Consider the following 25,533-nt stretch of genomic DNA (forward strand, 5'->3'; position numbering starts at 1 on the left):
GTATAAAAAAGTGTGCAATGTTGCTTCAAGTCTCTTTTCCTGCAGACCAAACATGACAAAGATTGCACACTCAAAGCTACAGGAACTTAAGGTTTTGTCTGAGGCAATCAGAAATGCACACACTCACTTTCAGATTGAAGAACTCACACATGTAGATATCAGGTTTGGCTATGAATCATACTCAGTGAGTCTGCTGTTTGTTTAAGAGCCTCCAATGCAGGAATCTCCTGAGCATTTTAATCACTCGACTCCACCCAGTTCAGCTAGAACGCCCAATACAAACAGCAGTAAGAGGCTTCATCACTAACTTCTTACTTCAGGCCATTGTAAGATGGCATCAGTCAAGTATGTTTTCTCAGGTCAAAGTATAGCTCTTCACAAATGTTTACAACAAACATAATGTGAACACGACTTAATGTTGGAAGAGTATGTATGTCAATATCTAAGTATATCAACTTTTTAACATCAGTTTAGTTAAGTTACCACGTACTCAGACACTTGCCATTGTTTATTTTGGTGCATTGTCAAAACTGCTTATGTCTGATATTCCCTGATTCACAGTAAAATTCTTATTTTCAAGTACATAATTAGTACTGGACACTGATAAAACCATAGCCGTATTTAAATGCACACCTTCTTATAGCATTACATGACAAAATTCTGCACCTCTTGCCATCAAAATTAATATTTTCAGCTTGCATAAAACATAGCAAGATTTTTTCCTTTTAACACTTAATTCAGCAGGTAATTGTTCAAGATCGACAAGATTTGCATAGTGCATAGTTTTCAAAAGTGAGATAACACAATTGGGAGAACCACCATGTTTGGAGACTAAATCTTTGTCAATCAATGAATATGGTAACGTTCAAGGTAATTTTTAATGACTATCCATCATTACACATACAGTAGTTCTGCAGCCTGAAGTACCAAGAACAATGTGTCTGGTAATCAAACTAAAAATGTGAAGCAATATGATTAAAGCCCAGTATCACCAGGAAATTAAATGTTTCATCTAATTAGTGTTGGAGTCACATTAATGATTGAGCTTCTTCGTATGGACCAAACAAAAATCTCAGGGACTGAACAACAAAATCATTCATTGTCTCTGTACAAAGAACAAATATCCTATCATACTGCTAAAAACACAAATGACAAAAGAATATGAATTTACATATATTTTGTAAGCATTTGTTAAGACAAAGGCAGATATGTGTTATTTTTAATACATAAATATACTTTATAATATACCATTCAGAAGCCATGATTCTTCTCAAATTCAAAAGTGAAAATAAAGGCAGAAGCTGCAATTACCTTAATAATATGCAATATTTTGTAAAGTGGATGATACAAGTGCTATCTCCTGTGTGTGAGTAAGGGTATGGCTGTTAACTAGCTGTTAACTAGATTGTTTTAATTTTCAGAAAAGTCCTGAAAATGCAATCTCCACACATGCAAAATAGCAAACAAATAACTTTAACTTTAAATAGCTTTAACCTGACAGTCAAACTGCTTTTAAAAATCCACACAATTATCAATTTTCAGCACTTCCCATTTTCACTTCTTTAGGTTATGAATTCCTAGTGCGTGTTATGTTTCATATTAAAGTAATGCAAGACACAGAAACAGATCGCCTCAACAGAATTCATAGTTTGGCCATTACTATGATTCCCCACCCCAGCACATCACATGTCACAACATCTACAAAAGCACAGGAATAGACTGACCTTGGAGGAGCATGTGCACGTTGTCAATGTCCAATGGAATGCCTCCATCGTCTTCCTCTGCTCCACCTGAAGCCATGTAGTCTCTCTAACCACAGCACGAGATCAACATCAGAACGGTCCAGGAGACAGAGATAAGTAAATTGTCCGCACAATTGCAATCCACAATGCTACAAAGAAAAGAAAATGCTGATGGTAAATACTAGTATCAAAGCTTGTTTCAAAAGATTAGTTAGCTGCCTCCACTGCCATTAGTCACGTTTCAGTGAGAACGCACCCACCCACACCCTACATTACCAGACACACACACACACACACACACACACACACACACACATAGATGCAAGTAGACACTTGCAAACACTGAAACAAAGAGCTCAACGAGGAGGAATAACCGTGGTATATGGAAAGAGCAAGATATCCAAAAATAGTTCATCTTCAACATACCTGTAGCAGGGCTGTAGTCACTGAACACAGCTAGAACATACTGCATTACAAAGAAGAACCCAGTAGAGTGTGTACAGTTTACAATAAATGTCCTCAGCTGTGTCCTTTCATATTGGCACAACTCTGCGTTGATCCACTGTGTGTAGGTCCTTCAAATAGGACTTGGCCTTTAGGTGGTCATAAATGAAAAAAGGTGCCTCTTGGTTATTGGAGCGTGAGGACAAAAACGAGTGGAAAGTCCCGCCCACGCACACTGCAGGCCCAAACCACTCCTGCAGACTCTCATACAACCTTTTTATCCTGTAGTTAAAAGTAATCATATACACACAAATCTCTTATACTAGCTATATCTTTTGTCTTTATCCTTTTCTTGTTTTTACTTGTGAGCTAGTTTAATAATGTAACAGTTGAGAAAAAATGACACTGAAAAAGATGCATTATTTGTGAAACTGTTTCAGGTTCCTTTTATGGGTCATTCCCCCTCATGACTTTGCAATATACAGTTTTAAAAATGCAATTCTGCCTGTACTTTCTCAGCTGGTTTCATATTGAGTTATAGCGATCTAGTAAAGCTTTTCAATCATTATTAATTACAGTTCAAAGTAAGTAATCACTGGGAGCAAGTTTATTTAATACTTTACCTGAAAAGGATGCTTATAACTGAATTTAAACTGAACATTATTTATTTGTTTCACCTGAACAAAAAGAGAGTGTACTAACAGTAGATCATGTCATACAATGCCTTCTTTACCCTTGAGATCAGTGCCAGTGTTTTATTTGTTGTATTACTATGGTGAGCAGACAGAGCAGGTCTGTGTGTCACACAACAGCTGCAACCTCACCTCAAATTCCCACGTGTGTCATGGCAGTGGTACAGGCATGAAAACGTAGAACAGGATGGTTATAATTATAATAAGGAATATACAGTAAGGAATAATTGTTCCTTTGCAAAGTGTGTGATTGAAACTGAAAGTAAGGCAGGGTTTTTCACATTAAAAGGTTATTCTAGTGTATTTCTACTGAAAACACAGATTATAAAAGCATCAACTGAAAACTGGTATCGGGTTTAATTGCATCAACAAGTATATGACACCATCAAACTCTTACTTCCCCATGCATGTCAATTTTGTAAGTCTTATAAAGACTTGAATATACCACGAGAGTAATTATAAGATTTCAGTGGTCAATTATTGTTTACCTATACATGAAGCCAATGTGCAAATCTAAACGTCTAACAAGATGAAACCCAGAAACTCTTGTTGACCAATTGTTGGCCTTTGGTCCTACACAAAATGTCCATTCATCCATTCATTATCTATACCCGCTTATCCTTGCAGGGTTGTGTGAGGAGACTGGAGCCAATCCCAGCTGACATTGAGTGAGAGGCGTAATACAGTCTAGACAAGTTGCCTGTTCATCACACTCACATTCACAATTATGGCCAATTTAGAGTGTCCACTTCTTTTTTAGTTTTCAGATGGCTGACCAATCCATCAAATTTGCCACAACCTTAACTTCAATCTCTTTCTAGGAACCACCTTTTAGAATCCTTTTTAAACATAGTGTAAGAAAATCATCAAGGGAGGGAATCTTGAGAATGACCAAAATTAGCTTTATACCCATTATTCTTCTTTTTATTTTTATTCTTTTGACAGAACTATGATTGAAATCATGTTTCCATTGGCAGATGTCGTTTCAGTGACATGGTATATGACATCTTATCACATTTAATTTTGAGACTACAATTAATATAATTAAGTCTTTAGGTTACAGCATGATATCTACACTATACATTTACTGTAATAAATATATTTTTCATTAATTAATTACAAATCTAAATAAAATGATGGTGTCAGCAGCACATAATCCCCAGATTTCAGCAAAATGATTTGATGAAGAAAAGATCAGTGTTCACAAGGTACAGGGTGTATATGTCATTTTACAACAGGATTGTATAATTACATTAAGTTTGTAGTTTAGCATTTATGGTTAAGTCCTCAAGGTGGAGTCAACAGATAAAGGTAGGCATACTGTCTCTTAAATAAGCTAATAGTGTAACGTTACCTCCATTTGGTGGCGCTACATACCAAAACATGAACTAAATACTACTCAGTTAAGAGTAGAAGAAGACATCCCCCACGACTTTGACGTTTAGCAGTAGCCCTGACCTTCCTACTGCAGCGTGACAAACTGAAAGGTAAGGGAAGAGTTAGCGCTTATTTAGGAAAGTCACTTTATCATAACAGAAAATAAGCAGTTGTTGCCTCAAGAAAGGAATTTAAAAATAAGTAATCGTCTCTACTTATCATGCTTGTGTGTCTTACTTCTGCAGGTTTACTCAGGTAGCTAGCTAGCTTCTTGCTAAGTGTAGTGGAGTCTTTCCGTTTGTCCAGTGAAGATGCTAAGACGCTAGCACAGAGCCTTTCAGCTAACGTTAGCTAGTCAAGTTAAATAAACACTAATATATATATATAATGTGTCTGCTTGTAAATACTCTCTTATTTTAACCGACGTGTATGCATTTATTGCTAACGCTGTCTTGGATACTAGCGTTAACTTACAGAATCAAAGTTATAATGTTAGCAGTAACAACTAGCATAGCCAAATACGTTACGTTATTTTAGTAAATATACATGGTTGGACACGTCGATGAAAAAATCTCTTATCCCACTCACAGTAAAGATAAGAAAAGTGAAATGCTATTTTACCTCTTCTTTTGATCAGTATTTACTAGGTGGCCAAATTCATTACTGAGGCCTAACACAGCTGAGGGTCACGGTATCACTCAGAGTCCTGCATCCAAGTTAATTGAATTGAATCTGAATCAAGAAAATGAACCGGTTTCTAAAACGTAGCTTCAGTAAACATCAGTGCAACCTAACATATTTTATGGATTATGCCAAAAGTATGAACTCTATATGATTAATTAAACGCCCACATTTAGTTCTGCCTGGTAAGCTTAAGCACACCACATCAGTAAATTAGTTTGTTGTAGTCTTTCTCTGTAGAGATGTTCTTCTGATGTTCCAGTCATGCCTCTACTGAAATAAACTGTTATTTGAGGTTGTGTCATTGCACTGACCTAGTAAATGAACACCGTTTTGAGACTGTTGCTTTCTCCCACAGATGGCTGGACGTGCGTTTGCAAGTTGGTGGGGCAAGATGAGCCCTTACTACACTAAGGCATACCAGGAGATGTGGGTGGGTCTTGGCATTATGACATACCTGTACTACAAACTTTCCTATGGGGGTGAGTTCAAGTCTTACTAATTTATACTGTTGAAAATATAGGTGCACTTCATAGCACAGATTGATTGATTACTAATTTAGTTGTAGTAATAATAATATACTTACATTTTATTGTCCTAATACAATATATTCTTAGGACAATTTATTGCCTTAGGATATTGTCCTAAGAATACTGAAGTTAGAAACAGGTGTGAAATACATTTGGTTTTCATAGTATTGAATACATAAGCAGCTATAATTACTTAGATGTATTTAAAATGCACTGTTTCTCAGAGGTATGGGTTAATGTGTCTAATATAATGTCTGTTTCTCTTCCAGGCAAGAAGGCTGTAAAGGACAGTAAGTAGCCTAAAATTTTGTGTATTCAAACTATATAATTTAAAAACTTAATGACCCCAGATCTCTGAGTGTTTTGGCCATTGTGGGCCTCATGTTGCACTTGAGTAAACATTTGTCTGCAATATGCTTGTAATTTTGAATTTACCCTGGATTTAAATATGTTGAACAGAACAAACTTTATTAGCAATGGCACCAAGTTTGGGCACTTGGGTGTGTTCATTTTAAACACGTGTTAAAATGGTTAGGTAAGCCATCAGTCATTGCCCTCTCTGTCTGTGTAAAAAGTTTGCAGCAGTGATCGTGAGCTACTGTATGCTACAGCAAAAGTCAGATGTTGTGCAACTACATATATTTCCCTCTAGATGTCAGTGATTGACTAATCCCGTCATCAGTGGCGGCTATTTTAGTGAATGTTGTTGTTAATAAGAAATGTACGAGTCTGCATCAATAATAATCAATTTGGTCATCAAACATGTTTATTTGTGGTCCTCTCTTGTTGCAGAGCCTGCCCATTGAATTTCCACCATGATGTCCACCCCTCCACCTGCTGTGAAATAATGCCCCAGTCGTTAGCCCAGAAGTTCAGCTTCATATTTGAATTTTTGTTAATATGGAACAAATAAAGTTGTTATCCACAACTTTTTATTTTCATTGGTGGTGTTATTTTTGTATTGTTGTGGCTTTAAAGTAATGCCACATGACTTTTTTTGTTTTGTTTTATTCAGTGGTGAGTGTAGACAGAAGAAGCTACTAACAAAATAATGTATTCAAAATTAACATTAGGCGCTTCTCTACAGAACACTTTGTCTCCACAGAAAATGTTTATTTTTATATATGGTTAATACAATTTTGCTATATTTTCAGGGATGCTTACTGATGCAGATTGAGACTTGCATTATACGGTCTGACAACTCCATTTCATCAGTAGATCAGTTCACATTTGGGACATTTTGTGTCTTAGTGTTTGCCATATCCGGAGACAATGAGTGAGCTATTCAGAGCCAATGAATGTTTTGGGATTACATTTTAACTAATTTAAACAGTACTGCCATATTTGGTTGTGAGTGGGTGTGGATTTAGTTGCTTGTTCTGGGAGGCCAGACATCACTAATTTAACCTAATATTTGTAATGGGGTGAACCCACATGATAATGACGATCTCCATATGCACACTCAGCGCTATTACTTTTACATTTGATATTTACAATGGTATATTTAACATCAGTTATATAATTCTAATTAATAATAATATAATAATTCACTCTGATTGCACAAAGGATTGTAGCATCACAACTGGTTTGTTGGCAAAAAAAATCAATTGCGAATGAATCAGTTTCTATTTACAGTGTGGTTCACTGAACTGAGAGGGAGTTGAGCAGAGTCCTGCCTGGGGCCAGAAGTTTAGTGCTGGGTGAAGAGGTGGATAAACTGATTCCACTAACTAATCACACAAGTGTTGGACATGAAATGTCAATATAATATTTAATGGTTTGAAATCAACGTGTCAATTCAATAGTCTGAACTTATCTTGTGTCAATACGTTTTGTTAGGAACCACCTAGACTGAAGCTTAAGTCATGCAATCATATCTGTTGCAACTCATTCGTTGTCAAACATAAAGTCCACCCCCAAAACAGGCTAGGTGCCTCCAAACATGAACATTTTTTATTATTGTCTTATTGATGTCATAGATGCAGTAGTGGTCTTTTGTAGAGTTGACTGACTGACTGAGAGGAATCGATAGCTTCTGATTGGAGGGATCATGAGATACTGGTCCGGTGTGTAGGCATTCATGAATTTGTTCTAATGCTACATCATTAAATAAATGTACTACAGTCTGATGTGGGAGCTGTTCAGGTTTCTTCCTGCTCCTAGTACCACAGCTGTCATGCCATGGATGCCTAAATATACAGTACTGCCCCACAGAAAATGTTTTGCATATAAATAAGTTAGTTTTTCCACACAAAATCTAAGTAAAACATAAAATCAGATGTAAAAGTTCTTATTATGCAGAAAATGGCCCCTTTAATTTTTGTATATGAGTACTGACGGTCGTCCTATCTACTGATGTGATAAAGTATATTATACTGGATTATTTTTTGCTAATACAAGTAAGAAGCATTTTAATATTGTACTTGACCTAGGAGGAGCTAATTGTAACAACTGCACACCTTTGGCAGTTTAACCCAGTGTTTCCTAACCTTTGTATCTTATGAACCCTGAAAATTAACATGTATATGTCTGAGTCATGTGTAGTTCCACTAAAGAGTAGTTTTTCCCCCCTTCTTAGATTGTTTCATTTGAATAACTGTTAAGAGGACGGAAGAAGTAAAAGTCAAGAAAACATAAATAGCCTAATTTTGTGTAGCAGAAGCAGCCTTTGCTTTGTCATCTTTACTGTAAGTCATCTTGCGAACCCTCAAATTTATCTAGATCCCAGTCCCCTGGTTACTGCAATGAACTACTGCGATGCATAGGATTTTTATAAATTCAATAATAGTTTTGTGTGTAAAACCTCCAATCTGCAAAGTGGGGAGTAAATATAGCTATTGCCTGACATGGAAGTAAAAGTAGAAACCATAAAGCAAAAACTGAAAGCACAAATGCTGTAGGGTACCTCAAAATTGTACCTCATGAAGTTATCTGACCCTGCTAGGCTCAAATTCACATGCTGCATACCATCTCTGTATGGGCTTCTTGAAATGTGGGATCTTAAAAATTAGCCCACAACAGGCCAGAAAAGGTCCCTGCGTCTCTCGCTTACCACCTACACACCTGCTCAGATTAAGCTGTGTGGACAAAGTGTTGCAATAATTGATGGGGAAAACATAAAGAGACAGGGCAGCTTATCAACAATACGCGCGAAAAGATTAATAGGAGGCGCCTTGACATTTATGCTTGATATCTACATAGTGATAAAAATCAAAGCTTGCCTGAGTTTGCTATTTTGTTCTCGTGGACGTGTGGGGGTGGACAACCACTGAATAATGACAGAGAGAGGGCTCGCGCTCCCTCCCACCGCTCGTGCGCACCCACTGTGACTGCGCTGCCTATTTCCAACATTCAAACATGGCGAAACTCTTTGACATTATACCACCACCATCACCCTCATCCTCCTCCTCTTCATCGTTACCACCAACACCACCACCATCATTATCTTCACCATCACCATCACCATTATCTCCGGTACCGTGATGACCCGGGAGGATGGAGAAGTTGTCGGCGAGCCTGTCGGAGATCTCTTGGAGCCCGTTGGCGCTGCCGTTGGACGCGGTGGTCAGCAAGTTCCGTCTGCCCACTCTGGTCCGCCTGGCCCCCGGTAAGACACGATCGTTATCGGGTGCCTCGACCTCCAGCACGACTGTTAAAAAACGTTTTGTATTCTTTTGACAACTGTTAGCTAACTCTCACGCTCCTCCGTGCTCTCATGTCACCAGAGTTAAGATAACCATGACAGTAACGATGATAAATAACGATAAATATGGTTTTCCAGTTGTAAAAAGAGAAAACCTTTAAACATTCATCGACGAAAGTGTGTTTCGAAAGGGTTTTATGAGAATAATGACGCTGGGATGTAAGAACAAGTGAAGCAATTTACTTAAGAATCTGTGGAGTACTTTAACGGTGTCAAAATGTGCAGGAAAAGGCTTCACTTCCGGTTAAAGTTTTCAAAATAAATGCTTAACTTTGTCAATCTTTTCACGGAGAAAATTGTTTTAGGAGAATAATTAACATTTTTTAAATAATAAAATAAATATATGTAATCGCATATCAGTGGCTTAGAGGTTAACCTTGCATAATCTTGGCCACACAGCATATATTAGCAAAACAGAAATTTTATACATACTTTAATGGCGATAATTGAAGGAACCTTTTTGATCACGGGCCAAACGGTTAGTGAATGTTCAAATTTTACCAGCCACTCAATAGGTATTTAGACAAATAAATGTTATTTACTGTATGATGAGTTTTGTTTTAGAATATCTTATTTCTTCTCATGTTGATGAAGATAATTTGCATAATTAATTTATATCCTATGTTATTATAATGTTTCCTAATTAAGATCTGGAACTGCATAACAGGGTGTACCTTGGTACTGCTTTTCTGTTACCCACCTCCTGAAATTAATTTTAAATCAGTAACTACCAAGTTTATGGCAGCATTACACTAACTAGGGTTTGTTACATTACATTACATTTCTTCATTTAGCTAACACTTTTATCCAAAGCGACTTAGAATTATATGTCATATGCTATAATTTATATATATGCTATTAATTCAACAATTCCTGGCTCTGGGTGAACACTTCCCATAAGTGACAGACAGCAGAAAACACCTTCCTGGATGTGCTTTGCTATTGTCACTTGTTTTATTGTCCGATTTATGGTGGAAATGTCTGTATTTATATAAAGGGAAACAAAAAAATTGGCTGGCAGGTGACAATTCATAAATAAAAATACAACAGAATGTAATGCAGTAACCAGATGCTTGTGTTTTTTTTGTTTTTTTGAACTTAAGTTAGTTAAGTTAGTTAGTGCACATTTGTTTCTTCTATATTTAAATTATATTGCATTTATTCTTATTATGCAAATAAACCTTTCTTAAAGTATTTTTATTTGTTAGTTAAAATCTTTTGGTGTAAGCTATTTTTTTTTCATTTTAACAAATGCTTTCAAAAAGTGGTGGGGACAAAATCAGCCATTTCAAAAAGTGATGGGGACATGTCCCCAGCGTCCCCAGTGTAAATGACACATATGCTTTACAGGGCATACATTAGTCAAATGACTTTTCTTTAAAATGGGCTGTGCTGTCAAAATACAACTCCATTTAGAGTATGACAAATTTGGATTAGACCATTCGTGTTTTTGTTTCACTGACTGGCCCAGTTCCCTGGGCTCATTTGGTACTCTTATTTTGAAACAAACATCATTTCCGTTATTATTTTGTTCAACGTGGCTACCTTGATGCAGCTGCAGCATTTATTTCTCGGACTCTGACTTTTCTAGTTCACACCAACCCACTGACTTGCATAAGGGAGTCATTATGTAACATTTAGTGTTCAGTTTTTCTTTTTGTTTGTTTCATGTTTTGCCGCCAACATGCCGCTCTGCTTCACCAGATTTGGTGTCTTTACTTTGGGAACGGTCGATGTGTGTCATGGCCAAAGTTGTTCCAGTCCAGCGAGGCCCGGAAAGCCACAAAGTGTCTGTTGTGCTGCTGAAGTGCTGCTCAATTCTTTTCATATGTAAATGCTGTAATCTGTCGGTGAATGTGGTGAATACTAACGAGCAGCAACGAGGAGGAAAACCGTCCTTCGTGGACAAAAGCGCGCACCCGAGCAGTGTTGTGTTCCCCGAAAATTACGCACCTTACTTTTGACAGCACGAGTGTGCGAAAGAGAGAGAGCACGCGTAGGTGTTTGTTAACTGCACTGTAGTTGACACCCCAGATGGTGGTTAGTTATTTACAACAGGACGGGATGTCAGCATTTTGTGCAAGCCTTTTCCCTTCCATTTCTTATTAACAATAACAACAACAACAACAGTGTTCTATCTGTATGAAACTGTTGTTCAGTGGTATGTAAAAGTGTAGACTGTAATTCAGTGTGATGTAAAATACACTAGGCTACACAAAGGCATTTCTCCACCTACATTAAGTATCAGTTAACCCAAATCACATGAAAACAACATTTTTCTCATGTGATCCAAATGGAATTAGTTGGGGTTGTAACCAGTGGCGAAAAAAGTTACTAGTTAATTTACTCATATTTGGTACTTGTACTCTACTTGAGTATTCCCATTTTATGCTATTTTATAGGCCTACTTCTATGCCGCAATTTCAGAGGGAAATATTGTACTTTTTACTTTGCTGTATTTGACAGCTATGTTACTATTTACTTTGCAGATTAAGATTTAACATACAAAACATATGAGCAGTTATAAATTATGATGCATTGTTATAGATTCTTAATCTAACAGCCACATTACAATATTATAACATATATTATATTACATAATACATAATGTATACAGTATGTTATACTATACCACTTTGAACAGAGACATACTGCATAAGTAATACTTTAGATGTTTAAAGTACATTTAGCTGATAATAGTTGTTTGTGCCATTGAAGGTGGAACAACCTTTCTATTTTTATTGTATGGTATTGCCACTTACATATTCTTAATTACTCAAGATACTTCACATATTGCACCTCACAGGTTTCAGTGTACAGGTGTTTGTCACTGTTTGTCAAACAATAGCACGTCTCCATTGCAAACACCCAATTTATTGTCTAAGCTTGTTGTCAGAGCAGATAATATCTTGGGTGTTTGCCATGGAGACAAGTGTGTATGGACAATGGTATTGCTGTTGTGTACAATTTTTGCTTTGAGCACATATCAATGTCTTGATAACCACAATGAAAAAAGGGAAATAATGTGTCTTTTTGTGATTTGGGTGAACTGACCTTTCAGCATGCAGCAAAACCATTGACAAGTTCTCTGGCCAGAGGAACCTGAGACATACAGATATTAAAATTTAGTATGACCATCAGTCAAAAGCCCAAAAGAAAGCAAACTCTTCTGCTGATAATCGTCTTTTCAGATGCCCTTTGCATTTCTATTTACAATCTTTCGTCATCTGTCCTGATTTTGTATTCAACCCATCCATCAACGTGATTGTTAGATTTAAAGGCTTGGTAGTAACAGTTATCCATCAGCAAAAGAGAACAAAATCCATGTGATCTGTATGAGTCTGTGAGTGTGTGTGTGTGTGATGGGATTGAATTGTACCACTGTGCTATCAGCAGAAATCGATGCTGTAGTGCGACATGATGGCTCTAGTGAAAGCTGGAGAGCTGTGTGTGCGTATGTATGTGGGCTGTGTAATAGTGGGTTGCCAGTTGCATAGCGGGGTCCTGATGAGCATGTAAGGGGAACTGTCACTGATGGTGGTAATTATGGACACAGAATCCTGAATGCATGTTTGTGTGGAGTGCGAGCTACTTTGTGTGACCTTAGAAATTAAAAACTTTTTGATTCATCGGCCCTCAGGCCGTTAGACTATTTGTTTATTCCTAATAAATTTCTGTGCATTGATTTGTGTGATAATGTGTGTGTGTTCCAGGTGAATGTGTGGAGGGTCTGTCGGAGGAGGATGTGGTGCTGTTACACTCCTGTCGTCAGTGGACCACAGTGACTGCCCACAGCTTAGAGGAGGGACACTACGTCATTGGACCCAAGATAGATATCCCTCTGCAATACCAGGGTGAGCGTACACACACACACACACACACAAATTTCTACATTAGACTGCACAAAAATGTGTTAATAGTCAGCCAAAATCTTGTCCTCACTCTAAAAATATAAAATTTTCCACAAAAATGTCTATTTCCTCTGGGAGGGAAAAAAATATTTTTTTTCTCACAAGGTCAACATTTTCCACTTGCTCAATTTTTGTTGGAGGGAAAATGTTTCTTTGAGGGTAGGCAAACAAACACATACAAAAGACAGTAACATTAGACTGATAAACTGATAGTGGCAAGAAATATTGTCTGATGTGTCCTTCAAAATCTACATTGACATTTAAGATAAATTCCAAAGCTGAAATACAGTAAGTTAAAGTTCTTTATTTCCACGGGAACAAGCTGATAAGAATTTGTCTTAGCCCTGCAACACATATTTACAATAGAAGTGGAACAGTCTCTGTCATTGTTTTGTTTATCTGGTGATTCATCGTGAACTTGGCAGATAACATTCAAAAGCTTAGACCTTTCAAGTATGACATAACACGGACCCAGACTAAACTGCCAGAATCAAAAAACATTTCTTTATGATAAACGTGAATGAGTTTTACATAATCGTCCCTGTCACAATCTGTTATTTAAGCTGTAATTCAAATGGTGAAATGTTTTTTTGCATTATATATTGCAGGCTTGTGGGTTCAAACCCCACTAGGGTTGAGTTGGAACCTTTCTTTGTAGAGATTGCATGTTTTTTCCATGTTTGTGTGACCTTCGTGGTTGGTTGCTCCCAAAAGGCATGTATGCCAGGTATTATATTAAGAATATTTTTACTTTATCTTGAGCCAGTCAGTGCAGACAGAATTTTAAATTGACATTTTTACATTGTCTTGTAAAAATTGTGAACTTGTGAAAACTGTGCTTTTGGGTGAAACTGTAGACGTGACCTTCCCTGACTCCTCCTGTCCATTGACCTGTCTTCTTCCTGCTGAATGAGTCTAGTCATTATGACCTCACCGGAGCTCAATCGCCACAATCCCATTGTTCAAACTGTCCGACCAGTCACATTATTCACTGTGTAACTGGATCCTAATGACTCCTCTTCACCGTTTCCTTCACTGATGGGAGTGCTGATGTCACCTCACACTACTGCCTCCTCTCAGGCTCTTTCTTCAGAAGAATGAAAGAACATGTGGGTGGGTGGGTGCTGCATCATATCGGAAGCATATGACCGACTATATGTGTGTGTGTGTGTTCTTTTTTTCTCGCCTTTACCAGTGCGACTCTTTCATCTGTTTCCTTATGCGGATGTCCATAAGCATCTAATCTGGATGTTTATGTATTATTAGCATGCTTGGCTAACAGTCTGTCAGCTGTGACTTTATATCCACACTGTGACATCTTTTATAGCACACAAACACCATAAACACACCGGTCACCTGCCTGGCACGATGCTGTTAACCACAAACACCGCGGCTACACCTTTATATACACAGCAACCACCATAATAACATTGTTGCTGGCCTCCATGCTGCTTTCTGTTGTTTACTAACCCTGTTTTAACGTAACAGTGGGGTGTGCTATTGTAACCAATCAAAGAGTTATTCCAGTGATTTAGTATTACACTTGTTTGAATAGAAGCAGAAGCTGTGACAGGCTATGATTTTTTGTGTCTAGTATGGGTCAGGCTTACCTAAACACTAGATCCTACATTTCCCATAATTAACTGCTGTTAATTAGCATCAGGGTTATTTTGTCTAATTTTGGAATGCTCCCTCCAGAGCCACAAAATACATTAAATAGCTGACTAGTTCTCTTGAGAGGAGTAAACTCAACTTCATGTGAAAAATTGGTGGAGTGCCCCTTTAATTCCCCTTTGCAACCAATGATCCAGGGACTAGAAGTAATAAAAAGTTCTGGAACTTCAAAAGTTCCTTGAACAATATGTTTCCACCACACCACAAGAAGTGCCAAGAATAAGCACATTGGGAGTAGGGGATCGGAAAACTGCAGATATTGTGGATTATATTTACTTACAATCAAGTCACATTAGTATAAGAAAAATATAAGTGAAATATTATAAATAATATAACAATTTCAGTTGCAGTTTTTTATTCCATTGTCTCAAACTCTAAATCTCCAGGTATACACTGTATGCATTAAGCCCAGTTTCACCCCAAATGGGTAAACCCCAACTAATTATAGAATCCAAAAATCTGCCAGATTGGTCAACTGTTTGAATGGTCAACGATCTGGCCGTCTGATCAGATAGATTTCTGGCTTGTCCGAAAATGTGATTAGTTGTCTTGGTGTTTGAGTGGTTTCACGCCCCAATTTCCCACATGGCTGCTTCTAACTATAGTCTGACACAAACATCTGCTGCTTTATATTTCTTCAACTAGTTTCCCTTTTTTGAAAAAGGCTTGTATTCTTATGTTTAGCCAATTAGTAATATTCATGGCAGGAACTTCTTTAGAAGGAAGTAACTGTGGAGAAAGAACCGAAATAGTTCTTTTTAATAGGTCTTAGTAACAGACTTGTAAGAGCTGCCATAGGGTGCTTTCAGATTGGAATTTTTCTGGAAAAATGCATGAAGTTGCATAGCTGTGGGCATTGTTTTGCTGGACCCTGCAGCATTACATCAACCTGACATCCTTCTCAGTTTAACGATGCATTCTGGCCAGCCAACAAAGCCAATTTTAATGTATGCATACTTGTAGGACTACCTTTGCGTCTCTTTAAATATGACAGGTGAGATGTTATGGAATCGGAGGCCATCGCCAGTGATGAGCTAATGTCTGTGTGATGACTTCATACAGGAAGTCTAAATAAGCTTAGGAGGAGAGCAATATAGGTTTCCCCCTGGGGATGGACAACAGGATGCTCCCTCCTTCTTATCCTCTCTCTCTTTGTCTGTATCCTCCCCTGTCCATCAGTGAGAGGCAAGGATAACTGAAGGGTAGACGACAGAAAAGCTGAATGAACGAGTTTCAAGGTAGCAAGTGGCGCCACAGCTACCCTTGTAATGTGGAGCTAGCTGCCAAAGCCATGTGTGTAGGGATTTAAAAGCCTCAGAGTGACTCCTTTTTTATTTCTCTGAACAACATTTTCTCACAGGGCAATATGTTGTTACATCTCAGTTCTCTTGGTAACATTTGGAGTCTCACTTATAGCTACATAATACTGGAGTTGCCAGGATGGCGCTGGAGTTTTGTTTGATAGGCTATATAAATGGTGTATATAGTGGTAATCTGTATTAAATCTGTTTTTATGAAGGGAATGGGTGGGTTGTGTTGAGAAATAGCACTTGCTGGTATTGTCTGGTGTGTTGAAGCTCCTTATCCTGGGGGCTCTGTTTGAATTGGGGGGGTGAAAGAGGTGGACAGAAGAGACGGGAGGTGCTGGCGAGGAGATGGTGGAGTTTGGTATTCTGCTCTACCTCCCAGACAAAAAAAACTTTTCTCATCTCCCTTTCCCTTCACACACACCAACACTTTGACTCTGTGAGAAGAAGGAGGCACCTTCGAGGGTTATAGTAGTTAAATGCAATCCGATTAACTGGTAAATAAGAAAAAAGATAATGTGATTTTAACAAGGCAGATTTGGGGCCTACATTCCTGGGAGGGGTCTTTACAACATGAAAAAGTGGCACAAACTAAAAATATTTGCAGTTCACAAAACAGTTGCTGGAACACTGGAGCGCACGAGTGTTGAAGATTTACAGACGGAGGAGGGGATGAGCAAGGGAAAGAAAGGGTGAAAGAGAGAGAGAGAGTGTGTGTGTGTGTGTGTGTGTGTGCGAGTGTGAGTGTCTCCATGGTGATGTGTCTCTGCTCTGCGTGAGAATGGGGGTCCTTTATTGGTTGCCCTGACAACCCCGTCTGCTGTTGATTGGCCGGGAGCTGGTGCCAGGTCATAGGTCATGGAGGTGTCTTTGTATTCTTATCGTCGAAACAGTGTCTACTGCGGTGTGTGTGTGTGTGTGTGTGTGTTTGCAGAAAGACTGAAGGGAGTCATCAAAAAGAAAGACAGGACAAAAACAACTTTTCCCCTTCTTGCTTCCCCCACTTTCCTTCCTTCTTGTTGTCCTCCACTCATCTCTTTCCTCCGCTTTCCTTGTCAAACACCTCACCTCCCTTAACTTCATCTTCCCTCCACCTTATTCTTCTTTTGTGTTTTCCCTCACTTCCTTTTTCCAACTGACTTCCTCCTCCTCCCTCTATCTTGTATCTCACGTCTTAAACTTCTACTGTCTTCTCTCTCTCCTGTCCTGCCTTCATCCTCTCTGTAGGGAAGTTCAAGTTGTTGGATGAAGACAGAGACGTCAGGGATCCGGTCCAATATTTTTCCAGTGTTGAGGAAGTTGCTGGAGTCTTCCCTGACCGGGTGTTTGTCATGGAGATGATAACGTTTAGCGTGAAGGTTTGTGTTCCGTACAGACGCACATATGCTTCTTTACCGCATCTGCTATATAATTACTTTATATGGTGTTTTTGTACACTACATTGCATTTTTTGTTTTTTAATAACATCAGAATATAATGCTCAGTGTTTCTGTCATGCTATATCATGTCCACATATCCATACATTTGTATAACGCAGGTGGTTTCTGGGGAGTTCAGTGAGGACAGTGAGCCCTACAGCTTCACTCTGCAGGCTGGAGATGAGCTGTCACTCATGGGGAAGGCGGAGCTTCTCTGTGCCACGCCCTCTAAGGAAAAGACAGGACTGAGCGCGCTCTTGAGACGACTGGGAAAGACTCCTAGAAGTAAGTAAGGCCAAACTGTTGAGTTGCACATGAGAATGAGGAAAGGGCAATCAGTGAGATAATAGGCAATACTGTATGGGTTGATAAGTTTATTCCTCCTTTAAAATGGATGTATGTTTTTCAAGGAAGGTTAAAATCAAAGGCAACTGGACTTGGTTGAAGATACTTGAAGATGTTCTTCTTCAGTCTTGAAGGACTGGTAGGAAATCCCAGCCATTTCACCTCTTTACTGTGCTTTCAGACCAAAAGCGAAGCGAGCATTCGGGGCGGTGAGTTTACATACAAAGTCAATACAAAGACGCGTAGAGCCGCGATTTCCTGTCGGGCGACGCAAGGAGGTGGTGTCGGCGACTCTGCCGGCGTGAGTTGAAAATTTCCAACTCGAGTGAATTTTCGCGGGTTCCAATCGCCTTCTCCCGTTGTGTGTGAACACTTGGTGAATGTACTCACGCAAGGAAAGCGTCGCGAGGATTAAATTCATGTTTGGTCTGAAAGCACAATTAGGGTTTCATCAATGTGACAGATACGGCTTTGTTTGTTAGTACTCCTGGCTGTTAACGACAGTCGTTGTGGTTGTTGCAGTCATGTCATTGGCATTGTCACATGAGGCCAAACATGAGTGTTTGTTCACCCCCCTGGAAAGAGATTAAATAACAGCCGGGTAAGCTTGGGGGATAAATGGTGTCTTAGCCCTCCTCCTCTGTTTAGCAATGGTCTTTCCAGAACACCAGAATAGAGAGACCATCACTAAACAGCTGACTTTGTCGCTTTGGACTGCGGCCTACAGAGACTCTGACACGTTTTTTTTTTCACCATGTACATCACACTACCAAACTACAAACTCTGCTCAATATGTGAATATAACCCACATCGGAACTGTGACATTAAGTCCTTTTTCATGGCTGAATGCTACTGTGACCGAACCTTTCCTCTGTGTTCTGGTACTCTGACCCCTGACTGATCCACCTTCCTGTCTCCTCTTCAGGTAAAACACCCTGCCTGGTCTGTATGAACCATCGCACCAATCAGAGTGTCAGCCTGCCCTTTGGCTGCCGTGGACGCTTTTGCACACGCTCCCCTCTGGAGCAAGGCATGCTGGGAGGGGAGCACACGGTACGCAGCATCATCGAGAGGGTTCGCCTCCCCGTCAATGTGTCCGTGCCTTCACGACCACCGCGAAACCCTTACGACCGCCATGCGGTCCGAGAGGGCCACCGCTACAAGCTGCTCAACATCGTCAGCAAGACAGTGGTACTCTGCATGGTACTCCGCCGACAGGAAGTCTCCCCCTCCCATTTCCTGCTGCTGCGGTGCATGCCCCGGTTCAATGTGGCTGAGGCCTCTGTCCACACGGCGGCGTTAGAGAGCCTCCTGTTGCGACACGCATTTGACCCAGATGCCTACTCTCGTGCTGTTAGAGAAACCCGGCCAGAGCTGGAGTGTATGACAGAGGAGTGTGTGAGCCCGCGGCGCTCTCGTATGTGTGTGTCGGGTCAGGACTCTTTGGCACCGGCACTGCAGCGCCTCTCCATGTGTGGGTATGGGGGTGGGGTTTCGGACAGCCTATCACAGCGCTTCAGGGACTCTCTTGGAGAGCAACTCGGGGAGGGACCAGGTGAAGAGCGGGAGTATGTGACTCCTGAGTGGACTGAGGCTGAAATGAGGACCAGTGAGGAAATTCCTTATGAGGAACTATGGACCAATCAGAGCGCAGAGGGCTTGGGGAAGGAGCCAAACCTCATCTCCTTCCATTCGTCTTCCTCATTAGACGGTTCTCTTGGTACCGTGTTGACAAGAGTGTCTACCCCGCCACCTGTACCTCCAAAATCGGATGCTGTGAGTTTCAGTCCTAGCCTCCTGTCCTTCTATTTATCCCTCTGTCTCTCATCTTTCTTATCTGTCCACAGCAGCATCCGGTTGTTAAAAGTCAGAAAGCCTGCCATGAATTATTCATACATTACAGCTTTTAAACCTCAGTGACCACATATCAAACACACACACACACACACACACAGACTTCCTGGAAAGGCTGCCATAAACTCACAGCCCAAACACTCACAGCACATGAATACATTTGTCATCAGCAAGGATGCAGATACATGTGTGCTGAATACAATAATGTAATAAATAGTACAGAGGCAGTTCAGCCCCATGTTAGAAAAGTATAATACTGATGGAGCCTTTGGTCTTAAGAATGACCAAATTATTATTGATTTCATGATAAAAGGTGGCCACAGAGTGACTATTTAATCATTTCTGATGATTAGAACAGAAAACGAACAGGGTGGGCAGTCCTTTTTGTTAGAGTTTCAGTGATAAAAAGTTTTAGTTTCAGTAGACACTTTTCTCTTGATCAGCCATGTTGGCAGTAGCTGCTAGTGCCAGCTCATCCCACATTTGTTCAGGTGGCCCAGTGCTGATTAAATATCATGAAAAAAAAGGTTCCCAGAGAGCAAAAGTTCAAAACCCAAAGATGTCCCAAAGATGTTCAATTTAACTATGTAAAACAGAGAAAAGTAGCACAAACTCTGGCTTAAATGACAAATCCGTTTTTTTAAATTGTTGATTATTTTTCTGTTGATCACTAATGCAGTTATTTCAAACCACCTTTTTCAAGGTCATGGCAATCTTGCTGGTGGCAAGTCTGACTATGTTTTGAATGGATAGCGGGGAGGCAGGGCAGGTGGCAGAGTGGTGGGGGAAGGGGATTACAGTAGTAATCTTTACTCATTACCATTGACGGCAACATTGCCCAGCACCATTGCTCTAGAAGTTGCTCCGTGCATCATCAGCTTTAGAGTACTTGAATGATCAGTATTTAAGTTATTTGAAAATAACTTTTGTGGTAAACAAACTACTGTTCTTCTATTAATTAATAATTACCTGGAAACATGCTCTATCCACATTGTTTCATACTTCTCTATTAGATGACCAGTACTTACTACTTTCTTATACTGTAACCATCTCAAACAGGAAATGGTTTTTAAACCAGAAAATAGTAAGGCATGTTGAAAACATGCTTGAGCTGTTTTTATTTCGGAGTTATTAAGTTGTCCTCAAATGTTAGTGTTCATATGTCGGTGTTTGTAAAGGGGAAATTATCACACTTGTTTTGCTTAATTACCTTTTTTTCTGTCAAAGTGATGGCAGTTAGCAGCGCTACAGAGAGGGAGTGTGGGTGTTGATGTTTGCCATGCAGCTGGATTATACCCTGTCACACACAGCATTCTTCATTCCCTGATATTTAGCCTGCCAAGACACTGTGTGTGTGTGTGTGTAAGAGCTTGCTACTGTGTGAGGGAGTTTGTTTGAGGTGTAAAGGTCACCAAGTTTGACATTTACCAAGCAGAACGTTGAGACAGGCCAGCACACACACACACACACACACACACACAAAACACACACACACACATACACCTCCCATAAAGCCTTCTGAGAAGGCAAGTTTTAAGAGTTAACTTTTTTTTCTGTGTGTGTGTGTGTAGGTGAGAGAGGAATGTCGCTACTTGATCGCCCCTCCGGTTCCCCCTCGCTGCTCTAAAGGAGGCTCCATCTCCAGTCCGGTCCCCAGCCCTCCTGTCCCACCTCGCTTCCCCAAAACCTCCACTTCCCCGAGACCCAACCTCTCCTTCTACTCTTCTGGACTTCAGGACAGGTACAGTGTGAATGTTTTGGCATTACTCAAAAAATCCTCATCCTTCTTGCTCTTCAAGAGGGACAAATCAAAATTCATGTAATATGACTAGTGATCGAGGCTGACACAATGACTCTGAAAATTACAAATAGCTACATATAGCACCCTCACATAAGAGTTAGCGTCACTTAAAAGAGTACACTTTTATAACACTGTTGGACTCATGATGGACACTTAAAAAAGGATGAAAATCAATCCAGAGTCAGAGAGATAATCTTTTTCATTCCACACATTCACCTGCCACCTAAATTACCCACAAAACCCTACCACCAACAGTTCAGTTGGACATTGGGATGTGTTATGACTGATGTAGCCTCAAGCCTCTAGTCTCAAGCAGAAATGAGGAGTGGGCTACAGATGTCTAGTAAACTCACTTCTTTCCTCACCCCCACATTTAGAACTGTAATATTAAATGTAGGTAGAGAATATCATGTATTGGCTGCTCAATGAAACATATTTTAAAATAAAACTGCTAAATTTGCGCTCTAAAATTCCATGACCTTGGAAACACTGTTTAGCAGCTGTTCTGTAGTATTCGATCATATTACATGATCATCAGTAAATGCAGTTTATATTTTCCTAAGCACTTTAACACTTGAAACCTCAGCTGGGCAAACTGGGCAAATCTTCTGCTGATGACCATGTGATACGATTAAAAGCTCCAGAGCAGCTACTTATGGGACCAAGTGGTGAGATTGTTTTATCAACTTTGCTAAATTTGGTTGAATGCATGTAGTTAGAACCTGATCGACATTGAAATATAAGTACTGTTGAAAATCTAACTTAGTTGATATGGGAATAACTATATAGTACTTTACTATTAGAAGCTAATGTGACTTTCTCCTGCTCTGTCCTAGCTGTTCGCCCTCTCCGGATGCTTCCCTCTACTGTTACCCGTGCTCCTGGGCGGACTGCCCTGCCCCGAACCCTGCCAGTCCTGAGCCAGTCTCTGTCATCCCTGCAGACAACACAGCCAATCCTCAGCCAGCACAGGCCACCTGGGCAGAGCCGTGGGTAGATTCCTTCACCTCCTCCGGACCTCGACTGAGGCCACCACCTCCACAGAGTCGATTTGCTCCCTTCGGGGCATTGAACCCCTTCAACCGCCAGTCCCCTTGCCCCTCACCTGAGCCCCCTGCCAATCCCACGACAGATTCCTCCCGAGGTGCAGAGGGCGGTGGGACGTCCACAGGGGTCAATGAAGCGTTGTCTCCGCCCCCTGACCCCACCTGGCGGCCTCCTGCTGATCTGTCTGTGCTGTCATTGGAGGAAGTGTCGGCCTGCCTGCGGTTCATTGGCCTATCAGAGGCGGCGGTGTCTGTATTCCAGAGGGAGCGAATCGATGGCAGCCTCCTGGTGCAGCTGACTGAGGACATCCTGTCACATGACTTCCACCTGAGCCGACTCCATGTTACCAAGATCACACAGTTCATTCAGGGCTGGAGGCCCAAGATCTAACACACATACACACACACACTGTCCTGATAATGTGCCTGTTGGCTACTGAGCCATCCTAAATGTGCCTTCCACTGTGAGCAACTGGCTGCTGAGCCCCACTGACTGAAGCTAAGACTTTGCTGAAGGAAACCACGCCATCCTGTGGTCAACCTATAGAACTGACAATTGACTGGTTCTCATGCCAGGAGTCTGACTGACTGACTGCATATTTCCTGTCTGAATCACAGACTGGGACTAGCTTACTAACAAATGACTACGACAGAGAGCTACATGATGAAAGTGCCCTGTTTCAGTTCGTCTTCGGGGCAGATAGTCAACCACAATACATCTTCATGCTTTGAGAGTGTTAAACACAACATGGATTTGTGTGGCCTTCATGCTGTGCTACCATAAAAAATCTAATATGGGGGGAAAACATGCCTTCATTTCTTTATTTTACAAAAATCTTTTTTTGAGAAATGAACAGATTTTACATATTGTGTTATTCACACCACAGTAAGGGTTTAACACCCCTTATTGTAATGTAAGGATCGTTAAGAGACCACCTCTATTGTTGACCAGTAAGACATGCAACAACACAGATGTAACACTGAACCTGTTCCCTACCCGAGTCTCTTGCACAACCGTCTTCACCTGTCTTATTGAACTTCAGTGGACTGTAATTGGCATAAATGTGCAAGTTTCTTAGTAGATAAGAAAGAGCTAGTTTGTTTAAAGCTAAATTAAAAAAAACAAAATGCAGAAAATCTGAAAGTCAGAAATCTTAGCACCCAATGAAGTAATTATTGAGTTTCTGGTACTGATCAATGATTCATTTAACTATCGCTGAATTTACTGTATCAGGGCCATTTGTGCTTTGGGACCATTTTTTTAATTAACATTCCCTTTAAGGGTAACACAAGATGTCCTTCGGTCTGTCGTCAGATACACAGAGGTGTTGCCATGCTATAATATAATCTTGACTGCCTCAGAAATAGAGTTCTCAAAATGTACCTCAGATCCTTTGTTCAGATAGGCTTGATTTAGCCATGCATAATAATAAATGATATACACTAAGTAATATGTTCACATAGACATTTGTTTTTTTTTTGTTATTATGTCTTCATTACGCACCACTAGACAAAGAACACACTGATGCAAGTAATAGGTGCAGTAAATAAACCGCAATGGAAATGTCAAACTCTGAGCAAAGGTCCAAAGCCCCATTGGAGACGATATAGTTATAAACTGTTTTATTAATTAGTGTTACTAATATTGAATCAGATATTAATACAGTTACAGTTACAACAGTTGTAACTGTCCAGTTATTAAATAATAAAAAAGGAATAATTTAAGAGCAATATCTGTGAGTTGAGGGAAATTTTGACAGGCATTTTTCATTATCTTCCTAAATTTTATAGACCATAAGATTGAATGACTTATCGAAAATATAATTCAATCAATCATAAAAATAATCATTAGTTGCAGTTCTACATTTAAATACCTCCAAATTAGACCAAATATAATTGGAATTGGAACAAAATGAGAAAAAGTACAAGTATGTTAAAGATTTGATCTATTGTGGCTAAAAATACAAATAAACTGAATTTTGAAAGAAACAAAATGACCAGATATTTGCCAGAAATACTCAAAAATCAGCAGATGGAGGGACTGAAGTTTTTCTACATCTGTCAAAATTGAACAGGGCCTGCTTTATGAATTCTACACATACTGTATATCCAGCTTTAATAGGGGTACAAACAATTTTTTCAAACAGGTACTGATGATAATGATGTGATATAACTAGGAACTGTAGTATCAGCTACACTGCGGGAGCAAGATCATTAGCCAGATAACTGTGAAAATGCATTTTATGTTATGTGTCATTTAAATGTCAAAGTAAACTTGTTCATTATTTCTTGTGATTCTCTTGTTGCCATACAAGCTGCTGTTCTCTCATAATGTCTGAAGTAATCCTCTTTAAATTCCACATGACCAAAATTTGATAGGCCAACCTAAAGACCTAAAAACTGTTTCTCATGACATCTCACAAGCTCCATAAATCCTCTCTCTCTGATCATGTAACTGCAAGGCCACTGTAAGAAGAGCAATGAATAAATAAATATGAGAAAACAAAATAAATAGAAGCTTAATGACCTCTGAAAATCAAGTTATCCTTTTGTTTTCCCTGGTGGTTGTGGGAAGCTAGAGTTGTAACAGCACACAGGCAGAAAGTTGTGAGGTTTATTGCAGATAAGGCCGGATGCAGTATCAAAGTTATTGCATTGAAAGAAAATGATAAAATAAAACAGCATCTCAGATCAATCAGTTATCAGAGACATGGGCGGTGCGACAGGCTATTTAGCCATGTCAGTGTCCAGGACAAATTACAAAAGACAGCCATGCCAACAGTTAATGGTCTTTCAATTCAAGTATAAATAAACATCTTATTCCAGGTACAAATACAACAAGCACAACTCTCACATGTCACTGCAACTGCGATGGTTGTGGTTTCAGAAGTAAATTGGCCTTCATATAAAAAACAAAACATAAACAAGATATGAAGAGTTTCACACTTTCAACTGAGCCCAGTGGTTACAAGATGAATCAGAAGCTTATGGCAGAGTCATAACCAGGT

General features: G+C 39.7%; 2 protein-coding genes and 1 long non-coding RNA gene across 3 annotated transcripts in view; 2 read left to right on the plus strand and 1 right to left on the minus strand.

Moving 5' to 3' along the window:
* The window catches only part of LOC119909481 (nesprin-2-like), an 88,512-nt gene extending 86,201 nt beyond the window's left edge, over window positions 1–2,311 (minus strand). The window contains 2 exon segments of the mRNA XM_038727728.1: window positions 1,725–1,891; window positions 2,169–2,311. Coding sequence (XP_038583656.1) covers window positions 1,725–1,800 — 76 coding nt within the window. The 5' untranslated portion in view covers window positions 1,801–1,891; window positions 2,169–2,311.
* Window positions 2,312–4,224: 1,913 nt separating this feature from the next.
* LOC119908889 lies at window positions 4,225–6,400 on the plus strand. Its single transcript, XR_005445351.1, has 4 exons — window positions 4,225–4,365; window positions 5,295–5,418; window positions 5,736–5,756; window positions 6,259–6,400. It is a non-coding gene; the product is annotated as an uncharacterized LOC119908889 (long non-coding RNA).
* Window positions 6,401–8,558: 2,158 nt separating this feature from the next.
* On the plus strand, window positions 8,559–24,813 carry LOC119908890 (GRB2-associated and regulator of MAPK protein-like). Its single transcript, XM_038726809.1, has 7 exons — window positions 8,559–9,073; window positions 12,883–13,023; window positions 17,289–17,419; window positions 17,599–17,764; window positions 18,750–19,600; window positions 21,250–21,419; window positions 22,316–24,813. The coding sequence occupies exons 1-7, from the start codon at window positions 8,962–8,964 to the stop codon at window positions 22,914–22,916; spliced, it is 2,172 nt and encodes a 723-aa protein (XP_038582737.1). The 5' UTR covers window positions 8,559–8,961; the 3' UTR covers window positions 22,917–24,813.
* The last annotated feature ends 720 nt before the right edge of the window (window positions 24,814–25,533 follow it).

This window comes from Micropterus salmoides, unplaced genomic scaffold, assembly GCF_014851395.1.
Source record: "Micropterus salmoides isolate LMB-PRFRI ecotype aquatic unplaced genomic scaffold, ASM1485139v1 Ms_hic_scaffold_18, whole genome shotgun sequence".
NCBI lineage: Eukaryota > Metazoa > Chordata > Actinopteri > Centrarchiformes > Centrarchidae > Micropterus > Micropterus salmoides.

Bases quoted from the DNA above. Each gene is read 5' to 3' on its own strand.
- LOC119908890 (XM_038726809.1), top strand. From the start codon at position 8,962: ATGGAGAAGTTGTCGGCGAGCCTGTCGGAGATCTCTTGGAGCCCGTTG. The intron at 9,074-12,882 runs GTAAGACACGAT...TGTGTGTTCCAG, and splicing joins TCTGGTCCGCCTGGCCCCCG to GTGAATGTGTGGAGGGTCTG. The intron at 21,420-22,315 runs GTACAGTGTGAA...GCTCTGTCCTAG, and splicing joins TCTTCTGGACTTCAGGACAG to CTGTTCGCCCTCTCCGGATG.